The 12,072-nt window shown below is 39.2% G+C and overlaps 1 protein-coding gene across 7 annotated transcripts in view; it reads left to right on the top strand.

The window, feature by feature from the left end:
* Positions 1 to 12,072, top strand: part of RALGAPA2 (Ral GTPase activating protein catalytic subunit alpha 2) — a 326,207-nt gene that overhangs the window by 48,312 nt on the left and 265,823 nt on the right. For all 7 annotated transcript variants that reach the window (XR_010138774.1, XM_054541632.2, XM_054541631.2 and 4 more), the window contains exon 4: positions 10,638 to 10,695. Coding sequence is in view for 6 of the 7 variants with exons in the window: in XM_054541632.2 (XP_054397607.2) it covers positions 10,638 to 10,695 (58 nt within the window). In the remaining variant the exon portion in view is untranslated. The remainder of the gene's footprint in view (positions 1 to 10,637; positions 10,696 to 12,072) is intronic.

Here is a 12,072-nt window from a genome sequence, read left to right as displayed (position 1 = left end):
TATCTGCAGTTTCACCTTCTGAGGTTTTGGTTACTCGTGGTCAACCAGGGTCCAAAAACATTAAATGGAAAATTAAAGAAATAAACCATTCATAAGTTTTAAATTGCATGCCATTCTGAGTAGTGTGGTGAAATCTTTCACCATCCTGCTCCATTCTGCCTGGGATATGAATCATTCTTTTGTCCAGTGGATCCATGCTTTAGATGCTAGCTATCCGTCAGTCACTTAGCAGTGGTCCTGGTTATCAGATAAACTGTTGTGGTATCACATTGCTTGTGTTCAGGTGACCCTTATTTTACTCAATAATGGCTCCAGGCCAGGCATGGTGGTTCACGCCTGTAATCCCAGCACTTTGGGAGGCCGAGGCAGGTGGATTGCTTGAGGCCAGGAGTTTGAGGCCAGCCTGGCCAAGAGGGTGAAACCTCATCTGTACTAAAAATACAAAAATTAGCTAGGCGTTGTGGTGTGCTCCTGTAATCCCAGCTACTCAGGAGGCTGAGGCTTGAGAATCACTTAACCTGGGAGTCAGAGATTGCAGTGAGCCGAGATCGCGCCACTGTGCTCCAGCCTGGGTGACAGAGTGAGACTCTGTCTGACAAATAATAGTAGTAATAATAATGGCTCCAAAACACAAGATTAGCGATGCTGGCAATCAGATATGCCAAGGAGAAGCTGTACAGTGCTTCCTTTAAGTGAAAAGGTGAACGTTCTTGACTTAATAAGAAAGAAAAAAAACTATATGCTGAGGTTGCTAAGATCTACAGTAAGAACGAATCTTCTATGAAACTGTGAAGAAGGAAAAAGAAATTTGTGCACAGTGTATATAGGGTTTGGTACTATCTGTGGTTTCAGGCATCCCTTGGGAGTCTTGAAACACCTCCCTAGGATAAGGGAGGACTACTGCAAAAAACATCAGTCCGTCTGTTTATTTTGTTCAGTATTGATAGTATTTTCCTTCACTCTGTGGCTCTGTATATTTTGTGCTGGTGCTCTTTGATACTCTTTTCTGCCTACTACCTAAGACTTTGTTCAGAGCCTCAGTTTCCCCACCACTGGAGTATCCTGCTAAGCAGTCTTTTGGTTTGTGATCTTCTACCCCTTCTCTCTCCCTCACTCACCTCAGATGCTGTGTGATGTAATTTTGATTCTCATTGCCTTTAGGACAAAAGTCACACTCCCCAGTATAGCCTTCAGAATGTTCTTCGTCTAGTCTCTGCCTCCTTCTCTATCACTTATCACCTGTCTTCTGCCCTCACTGGCAGCCTCTTACAGGTCCCCAAATAAGCAGCAAGGCTTTTTAGTTTTTGCTGCTATTTGGTCTGCCTGAAATGCTCTTCCTTGCCTTGCTCACCCCTGTTGTCCTTCAAGATTCAGTTCAAGGGTATTCTGCCTTTGGAAGTGCACCTTGTCTGTCTTCATTTCCTTGTGCATGTACTGACATCCCTGATTTTCTCACCTTTTCCCTCTTAGGGCTCTAGCTTTTAGAGCAGGAATGGTGTCTTTTATGTATCTCTGATCCTTCACATGGTACCTGGCACAGAATGGGCACTTAATAAGACTATTTTTTAATGAATTAAATAAATGCTTGATTAAGAGGATATTTAATTACGTGCAGTACTACCAGTTCAGCCGTCTGTAGCTTAGTGATTAACAATAGTTGGTGATAATTTCATTACGTAAGTCATTTTTGCTTTTATTTTTATTGATTTCTTCCTTAACAAAATCTTTTTTTTTTTTTCAATTTTTTGAGTTTAAAACTTAGTTCTTGCATTGTAGGAAATTCAAGTCTATGGATTTGTCTCTTATGTCAGCTTTGACCAGTTTTGTTATATGCGAATCACAATGTTGATTATTTTTCATTTATAATCAGTTTTTTTAACTCGAGTGTTAAAATTCACGAGTAATTGAGAATTACTTTTTTTTTTTAACTTGAGTGTTTAAAATCCACAAGTAATTGAGAATTTTTTAGCTTAAACTCTTGATGGTGGACTCCCAGTGTATTGAGTTTGCTTGTGACCTGCGTAACACTTACTTTGAGGGATTTATTTGCATCGCTTAGAAAAATAACTTTGTAAATGTTTCATAAATGTTGGATTCTGTGAAGTTTGATATATAGCTGTTAAACCAGTCTTGCTATAACTATATTCAAGTCTTCTGTATTATACTATATTGCCTATTTTATTTCTCAAAGATAGTGTGTGTTAATATCCCCCATTTAAAAAGTGTTTTTCCCCTTTAGTTTCTGAAAGTTGTTTTAATGGAGTATGCCTCCATTGTTTTATTTTCATGCTATGTTATTTGTTGCATAAAGATTCATAAGTATTATAGGTATATCGTAAATTACATGTTTAACCTATTTGAAATAATTCCCTTTGTCCCGTTAATACTTTTTTACTTGATATTAATATTGCTTTATGTGGGTGTATGTGCATGTGAGCCTCCTTTTCTGTATTTTATTGTCAGTCTTTCTGTGTTTGAAGAAAGCTTGGTCTGATGGACTTGGTCTTCGGTAGGGGAATTTAACCTGCTTATACTTACTGCTTTTTTGTGTGTGGTAACCAGTACACATCCTGTGTATTCTGATGCCCATTGCATTTGGTTTTAGCTTTTCTTCTAACTTTGTTTTTGGGGGAGAGGTCACTGATTTTGGCTTTATGGAATATGCTTTGTAATTTGGAAGGTACACTTTCTATTTTCATTCCAATAACTATCTTTAAAATAACAATATAGTTGGCATTGTTTTTCTTCTAATATCAAGAATAAAGCAGTATTTCAGCCAGGCACAGTGACTCACGCTTATAATCCCTGCACTTTGGGAGGCCGAGGTGGGCAGATTACTTGAGGCCAAGAGTTCAAGACCAGCCTGACCAACATGGAGAAACCCTGTCTCTACTAAAAAATACAAAAATTAGCTGGGTGTGGTGGCACACGCCTGTAATCCCGGCTACTCAGGAGGCTGAGGCACAAGAATCGCTTGAGCCTGGGTGGTGGAGGTTGCAGTGAGCCAAGATTGCGCCATTGCTCTCCAGCCTGGGCAACAGAGCGAGGCTCTGTCTCAAAAAAAATAAATAAAGCAAAATTCGATGATAGCCCTATGCTTTTACTTTAACTCCATATATCTTTTGTACTTCTTCTCAACTATTTTAAGCAGTTTATACCCAGATTATTATTAATTTTATATTATTTTTCCCTCTTTAGTAGTTTATTGTAATGTTACCTATTAGAGTATTCCTTTCTTTTTTACACATTTAAACAGGGCTGATACCTCAATAATTTCAAGAAAATGACAAACCCTGCATTTGGTTCTGCCTAAAGATCAACTGTACAGCACACAAGAGGTACATAATAACCTTTGTTCAACAAGACTGGTGTTAGTTGCAGACAGATTCTTGGGGTACCCACAAACCAAGTCACCTGGGAGGGAGGTGAGACATAGTCTAGGCTCTCTCTACTGTCAGTACCCACAAAAGCAATTATTAGGGATTTCATTTTCCTTCTGAACACAGGAAAAAGATATTTTATGCATGATCATGAACACAGCCAAAACCCTAATGGGAGGTTCTTAAGTACAAAACTTTCAAACTTTACTTTTCACTTTACTGTCAAACTTCATGAGGTTAGATGCCAGGTACTATAAGCTTTTGTATTCTCCATGGCACTTTGAGCTTAATAAGGACTGCATAAATATCTACTTAAATAAAAAAAAAAAACAGGCCTGTACTTTTGTATTATGCTCTTCCGATCAACTCTGCAATTCTCGTATTTGTTGATACCTACATGTTAACTAGGAGTGTTTAGGGAGAAACCTAAGAATGAACAAATCTGATCTCTGAGACAGGTCAGTTAACTAAGGAAACCAGAATTTTAAATAGGTTACCAGGAAGGTAAATAAACATCACGATGTAAATACAGGCATGAATGAACTATCAGGGCTCCATTAAATCACTAAGAACTCACAGAGGCAAAGGTATCAATATGTTTGATAGTCTTTTTTTTTTTCCAAGACAGAGTCTTGCTCTGTTGCCCAGGCTGGAGTGCGGTGGTGCAATATTGGCTTACCACAACCTCCGCCTCCCAGGCTCAAGTGAGAGTAGCTGAAATTACAGGTGTGCACCATCACGGCCTCCGGCTAATTTTTGTATTTTTAGTAGAGACTGGGTTTCACCATTTTGGCCAGGCTGGTCTCGAACTTCTGGCCTCAAAGTATTCAGCCCACCTCAGCCTCCCAAAGTGCTAGGATTACAGGCATGAGCCACCACACCCAGCCAATCTGTTTGATATTCTGTTTGTAGCTCTGTGAGCTGGTAAGATGGCTAGGGGTTCTCCTGGAATACCAGAAAGTGTAGTTGTCCTGTAGGGGATGCTCTGCTGGTCCAGGGACAATAGCTTTCCTCTTGCTGCTGCTCTGATTCTTATCTTGTTCTGTTTTTTCCTTCTCTCCATCTTTCTGTGTGCTGTTTTCTTCATTCTGAGCATGGTCCCCAGTGTCATCGTCTTTCAAGGTGTATAACTTGTTCATCCTCTTGCCGCTGCTGTTGCCTTTCAGATTATTTTATTATAATATTTTTAGGATGTTGTCTTATGTTAGTTGTTTTAGGAATATACTCTTTTTTATAGTCATATTAACTCCAATTATGTAAATATAGCTCACTGTCACAGTGTTTAGAACCCCACACCCTTGTGTTTGGATTATTTTGATTAATCTGTATATTTTCTGGAATATGAATTGTGTAGGATATATTGAAGAAGGGAGGTATGTGGCTGATAGACTTTTCAGTTCTAGAATAACTTTCTTTTAACTTTAAACATATAGCAGGTCCTCAAATAACATTTTGTTATAATGTTAATGAGAAAGTGTTCAAGGCAAATATTCTGTCTTCATGAAAGAGTTGAGTCGTTGTAGTAAGAGACGAGTGGCCAGGCCTAAGACAGCAAACGATCAAGTTCCCCTCTCTGTGGGTCTCCCTGGAAGCATCTATGCAGCTGGGCTGCTGTGCACGTGGGTCCTTCTGAAATCAGACTATACTTGTAGCACAGGCATTCACAGAATGTTTTCTTTAAACCGAACTGTCCAGTTCTCATCATAAGTTTTCTGCATATTTATTATTCAAAAGGTCAAGTAACTAAGACCTCTGTTCTTTTAAACCAAATCTTCTGTTTTCTCCTCGGTCAGCATTTTCTTTACCCAGAGCTCTTCTGTCCTGCAGCTAGTTTGGGGAAGGGTTGCTCCCCACACTCTGCTTTCAGATGTAACATGTTAGTTGGTCATTGTTGTAGTTGATTACCTTCCCATGAGTTAGTATGTAGTATTTTCTTCATTCTTCACTGTCCTAGCTTTCTAAGTGGAATTGAAATCAAGTGTGAATCCACTGGGGCATGTTGCAGTCATCTGATAATAATTTAAAAATATTTCCCACACAAATCAGAAGACCAGCAGTTATAAAGTAGACTATAGCATCTTGTGTAGACTCCAGCTTACATTTCACATTATTCCTGGTCATGCAGTAGGTTCTGAAGAAAAAAGAACTATGGATAATCAGTTAAAAGAATGACAGATTCCCTGATGTGCTGATCAGTAGTAATACCTAATTTCGATTTCGAGTGTACTATAATGGATTACCATATAGATGCAGCTGAGCACTGAGCATTAAATAGAGCCGTGTGTTTTTCAGAAAAGTAATATTTATTCACACTGTGTGGCTTTCTTGATTTTTTTTTTTTTTTATTTTACTCTCCAGTGAAACTACAAACAAGATGTCAATAGCTTATGTGGCATTCACAGCAGTATAGCTTAGAATATTGGCTGCAGTAGAAGAAATGCCAAATTGTATTTGCCCCAGTAAAGGTAGGCTTCATCTAGGGCTTTCTGAGGGACAGGCTTAGCATTTGGACATAGATAGTTGTGTTGGGCTTTATTTTTATCGACCTCATAGACTTTAAACAATGGCCCTTGTAATATTTGGGTACAAAAAGAAGCAACAGTGTGGGTAATATTTCAGCCTTTGACTTGTGTAAGATTTTGTCTATTTGGGAATATTCTTAGTAGCTCAGATACTGGGCATGCATTTCATATCCAAACCTTTTTGAGTGTTTTTAAAGTCCATCCATTTTGTGAATCTGAAAACTTACCCAGAAGTGGTGATAATGATAGGCTTGACCTCAGAATAAGTTGGAAATTACTTTTGTGGCAGACTGACAGTATCTAAGCATGTAGATACACATCGTCTTGCTGTATTCTGTGTTTTTCTTTGTTGTGTGCTAACAAAAGAAAACAAAATCAAGAAGACCAATATGTATTTTGGAAAACTAAAAAGCATGATTTTCACTGCCAAATTAGTTTCCTGACTAAATTAAAGATCTGAAGAACAGTGGGTATGTCAAGCATTCATCTAATCTAAGATCTATTCTGACTCTTTACTTTTCTCAGCATTTCCTATGTGAAATGTTTAAGTGGCCAGATGGGATCAGAATATGACCCTGGGATGTAGCTGGGCTGCCAGGTCCCTTAAAGGAGAATGCGTGAGATAGTAGGACACCAAGTCACTGCTGTGCCATTTGCCCAGACACAGTGAACTGCATGGAAGGAAGCACAGAAAGCATGGGGAGAACTCAGTGGAACCAGGCTTCCATCAACGTGAGGTAGCAGCCAGCTGTTGAGAAACTGCCAGGAGAGAAGCCATGTCTCTCAAGTAGGGGGCCCGTCTCTTAGAACTTCAGCTTTCCAATGTGATGAGAATATTCTGATTAATAATTTGAAGATTACTGTGGCACACATAGAGATGGGCTGTACATATTCCCCTTCAAGAAAGAATGTGCTGCCCAACTACAAAAGTGGCGTTAGCTGATGGTTTCCAGCTCTTCACACCTTCGGCTTTCCATCCTTGGTCATACTCTTTGCATCATGGCCCCAAGCCAGTAACTGCCAGAGGCAGTAGTACAAGGGCCTCGCCATTTCTGGTCACACTGGACTCCTCTCATCTTTGCTCTGGAGCGTCCACTAGGCTGGCAGAGATTTGTCAGCTCTGCCTCGTGGTCTGAGGCTCCCCGTCCAATCTTGCTGCCGTCTTTTCCCTTTCACAGGTGTTAGTCCTCAGTAGGCCATTTGTACTCCTATCTCCTCCATTGCAGCATGTTTTCCAGAAAACTCACCTTGCTATTATCATTAATTTTTTATCAAAGATACCAAATTGGGGTCTATAGTAAATTTTTCTGTTAAGAGAAAATTTGAGTTAAAGAACCAGAGGATCTAACTTAGATGCATGTGCAGGCTTGTCTTCATCTTTTGAGTCTGGTGATCCCCAGGCCATCTCCAGATTGTGTTTATTTGTGGCCCTAGAGTTGCTCATTTGGCCTGGCAGCCTAACTCCTGAGACCCTCATTCTTATTCTCAGTTCCAGAGTCTTTGCATTTCTTGTTCTAATCTCTTTGCTTGTGATTTTTTCCTGTAGGTTGTAACCCAGCTTGGGTTCTTGATCCTATGTGCCCATGGGGATGTTTGAGTTTAGGTTCTGTTGGTAAGACAGTGCTCATGTGGGTTCTTATTAAGATATTCTGTAGAGAGTGGTTTTACTTATTCTGATTCCCTTTTAATGTAATGTAACTTGACATAACATAACAACTCAGTTTTTATATTTAGCTCCTTTTTTGTGTTATTCATCTAAAATTAATGTTAGAGCATATTGCAAGGGGAAGACTTATTTTGATTTTTTTCTCTTGAAACAGCCAGTTTACTTCTGTACAATTTGTAGATGGATCTGTCATGCCTGGCATTTGGTGTCTGGCTTACAAAGGTTGTGTGTTCTCAAGGCAAGAGATTAATATTGAGCTCACTTTATTTAATATTGAAGTCACTTTGTTATGTGACATCAATTTCCCCACATTTTCTAATATGTTTAACTTTTTAGAACTAGTTGTGCATATAAATACTCTTAAATGTTTCTAATCTTTATAATAAATAAGCATACAAATAGCTGGCATATCAGAGATTTCTCTTTGGATTCGAGCACATTAGCCTCTGGCTTTTGCTTTACCTTCATTTTACCTTCTTAGCAGAGCTCCCTCAGCTCACAGATACCTCCAGAGCTTCATCTTGTCTTATTTTAAACTCTCTCAAAAGAGAGCTCTCATATACACACAGCTTCAGCTGCTGCCCATGTCTGTTACCATCCAAATCCTGCCTCTGTACTCCAGACCCATTTGCCTAGAAGAACATTTCCAGTAAGGTCATCCTTTGACACCTCAAATGGCAGGATGTCCAGAATCAAACTTGACAGCTTATTCTCCTCGGGTCTAAGATTGCATCTGGATTTGATCTCTTGGATAAAGGTGTTGCCATCTACAAAGCCACTGGGAGCCATGGAGACCTCCATTTACTACAGCCCCTCTACCCACTTATCCTGACAATTTTATCTCCTGCATATCACTATTATATGTGCTCTTTACCTGGCCGGCCTTGGTCCAGGCCTTCTTATTTCTCCTCTGAAATGCTACCATTGCCTCTCTTTAGTGATAGTGTCTGTCTCTCCTCTCAGCTACCTCCAGTTCACCTCCAGCTGGAACCCATTCAGGGACCACACTGCTCCCGTGAGGACATTAAGCCCCCAGCCTCGCCTGCCTCTCCAGGCCCATCTCCTCCCCTTCTCACTGCCTACCAGCCAAACTGATTCTCCTGCTGCTGTGGTTCCTGTAAGGCACCAAGCTGTGTTTGCCTTCTAGCATTTTCCCATGGTTTTCCTTCTGTCCCTATCCGCTAGGCGAATTTAATTCATCTTCTAAGTCTCAGCTCAAGTGTCCTCATTTCCAGGAAGCATTCCGTGAAGCCCCTGCAAAGGTGAAGCTCTTTCCCCCTTACTTCTGTAATATTTCGTGCAAACGTCTGTCAGGGATTTTTTTTTTATTTTTAAATTTTTTTTTGCTAAATGATATTGTTTATCATCTCTCTTGCCCACTATTCATGAAATCTTGGATTACATATTTTATTTATATTTATTTTATTTTTCAAGAGTGAAGTCTGTTCTCTGGTGTGTAGGTATTTTTCACTCAATGGGATTTGGAATGCGTGTGGGTGTGTTTGAGTGTTTGTCAGAATTATCGTGTAGTAACATTAGATATGAGATACCTTTCAGAGTTATGGGCTTGAAAGATAAGGTGACTTGAATAGACTTTCTCAAAAGAATACATAGATACATTTGGCCAACAAGTTTATGAAAAAATGTTTGACATCACTAATCATCAGGAAAATGCAAATTAAGATCACAATGAGATGTCATCTCACACCTGTTAGAATTACTATTATCAAAAAGATGACAGGTAACAAGTGTTGGTAAGGATGTAGAGAAAAGGAAGTGCTGGTATACTGTTGATGGGAGTGTAAATTAGTGCAGCCATTATGGAGAATAGTATGGAAGTTCCTCAAAAAAACTAGAAATAAAATTACCATATGCCCCAGCAATCCCACTTCTGGCTTTATGTGCCAAGGAATTAAAATCAGTATTCAGAAGAGATATCTGCACTCCCATGTTTATTGCAGCATTATTCACTGTAGTTGAGATATGGAAACAACCTAAGTGTCCATCAGTGAATGAATGGATATAGAAAATGTGGTATGAATACACAGTGAAATACTATTCAGCCTTATAAAAGGAAATGCTGTGATTTGTGACAACATGGTTGAACCTGGAGGACATTGTTGCCAAGTGAAATAAGCCAGGCACAGAAAGATACTGCATGGGGCTGGGCGTGGTGGCTCATGCCTGTAATCCAAGCACTTTGGGAGGCTGAGGTGGGTGAATCACCTGAGGTCAGGAGTTCGAGACCAGCCTGGCCAACATGGTGAAACCCCCGTCTCTACTAAAAATACAAATATTAGCTGGGTCTAGTGGCAGGCACCTGTAATCCCAGCTACTTGGGAGACTCAGGCAGGAGAATCACTTGAACCATGGAGGCGGAGGTTGCAGTGAGCTGAAATCACGCCAGCGCACACCAGCCTGGGCGACAGAGTGAGACTTTGTCTCAAAGAAAAAAAAGAAAGATACTGCATGATCTCGTATATATGGAATCTACAAAAGTCAAATTTGTAAAAGTTTGGGGATATTCTTAACTATAATTCTAAAACTTATTAGTTTTTTTTGGCCGTTAATTTCATGAAATTCTTGCCACCAGTTTCATTTTCTTGTCTCACTGAGTTGTTTACAGTCTCATTCTCTTTGTTTTCACTTTTCTTCCCAATCCTGTTCTTTGTCTAGAGACTAATAGTGATTATAATGAAAATGGGAAGGAGATGGTGGAAAAGAAGAAACCTGGGGAATCTGTCATTTGGGAAATTTTTATTTTAATATTTAAGAAATGGCTATTATTTAATTAAGATAAAAATAACATTTTAGGTTTTTTCTTGTTTTCTTTTGGAGGGAATTAAACTTGGGACAGTGATCTCTTTAAAACATTCAGGTAAGAAAGCTTGCCTGGGGCAAGTGAAAGAAACTATCTCATAGGAATACAGCATAAAGTGCGGTATTTATGTTATTGTAAATAGTTTCCTTTTCCTCTTTTAGAACTTACCTATAGTGAGTAATATGGGCCTGTCATGAAAATGTGTAATTTCATTTATTGTTTATTTTCTTTATATCTTTTTTTAATAGAAAATACTGCAGTTTCTACCTGAACGAATTTTCTTTCGATGGCATTACCAGAGTATAGGTAAGAACAATTAAAAATTTTTTTAGTAATATGAATTTCTTCCAGTTGAATTTTCAGTAATGTTTTATATAATTGATATCATCAAGATAGCTTATAGAAAGGAATATTAATAAGGGTATGGTATTATGGTAATGAAAACCAAGACAAGTTCAACCCTGACTTTGGAGACAAATATGTCTCTCTCTTCCTCTGTGTGCTCCTTAGAGTATAGTTCATAGGCCAGCAGCATAAGCCTCACCCAGAAGCTTGTTAGAGATGCAGAATCTCAGGCCCCAGCCAGACCTCCTGAATTACAGTAGTGTGTTTTTATTTTTATTTTTATTTTTTTGAGATGGAGTCTTGCTCTGTCACCCAGGCTGGAGTGCAGTGGTGTGATCTCGGCTCACTGCAACCTCTGCCTCCCGAGTTCAAGTGATTCTCCTACCTCAGCCTCCCGAGTAGCTGGGATTACAGGCATGTGCCACCATGCCCGGCTAATTTTTTTTTTTTATTTTTAGTAGAGATGGGGTTTCACCATGTTGGCCAGGCTGTCTCGAACTCCTGGCCTCAAGCGATCCACCCGCCTTGGCTTCCCAAAGTGCTGGGATTATAGGTGTAAGCCACCGTGCCCAGCCAAGAGAATTCTTGTTCTTTAAGCCTGTATCATTGACTGAAAATTATTCTCTTTGAATGCTTTAGGATGTGGCATTGAGAGGAAACTTGAAATAAAGCAAGTTACCACAGCTGCCTTTTCTGTCCAGCTTTTAACATCTAACATCCCACTTGAATATTCACAGCACAGCTGGAGTAATTCTGGGAAATCAATTGTGAATTCTGCCTTCTGTTTTAAACAGTGTCTCCTTCAAGCCCCTGCCGTACAAGAGTCTAGCATTTCCTACAAGTTTTCTTACTTACCAGATGATTGTATTTGTGGAGAGTGTGACCTTATGTTGGAATCTAACTCTGTTTGATCATTCATTCATTCAAATATTTGTTGAGGGAGAGACATTTGTGTGCAAAGTTCTGGGACAGAAACTAAGAATATATCACCATTCTTGTATTGTATAGGCCTTTTGCCCAGTCAGGGGATAGATGAGAAAAATAATTACAGCAAAATTGTCTCTATGAAAGAAGTATGATGATAACAAAAAAGAAAAGTTGAATAATTCTGTTCAGAGAAATTGAGGAAGGCTTCAAGAGAGGTAACTTTGATCTGAGCCTTGAAAGATGAACAGGTGCAGTGTGGAAAGGGTTTTCTGGGTGGGAGATCAATATGTACAAAGTTGTGGAAACTGAAAGAATGCAACATGATTAGTGGATATTCCAAAATTCCGAATCCTAAATTTCATTTAGGATTATTTATGTGAAAATTAAATTGACTCTCATAGAAACTGAATT

Source organism: Pongo abelii, chromosome 21 (genome assembly GCF_028885655.2).
Source record: "Pongo abelii isolate AG06213 chromosome 21, NHGRI_mPonAbe1-v2.0_pri, whole genome shotgun sequence".
Classification (NCBI taxonomy): Eukaryota; Metazoa; Chordata; class Mammalia; order Primates; family Hominidae; genus Pongo; species Pongo abelii.
This window is presented reverse-complemented; position numbering and strand designations above follow the sequence as displayed.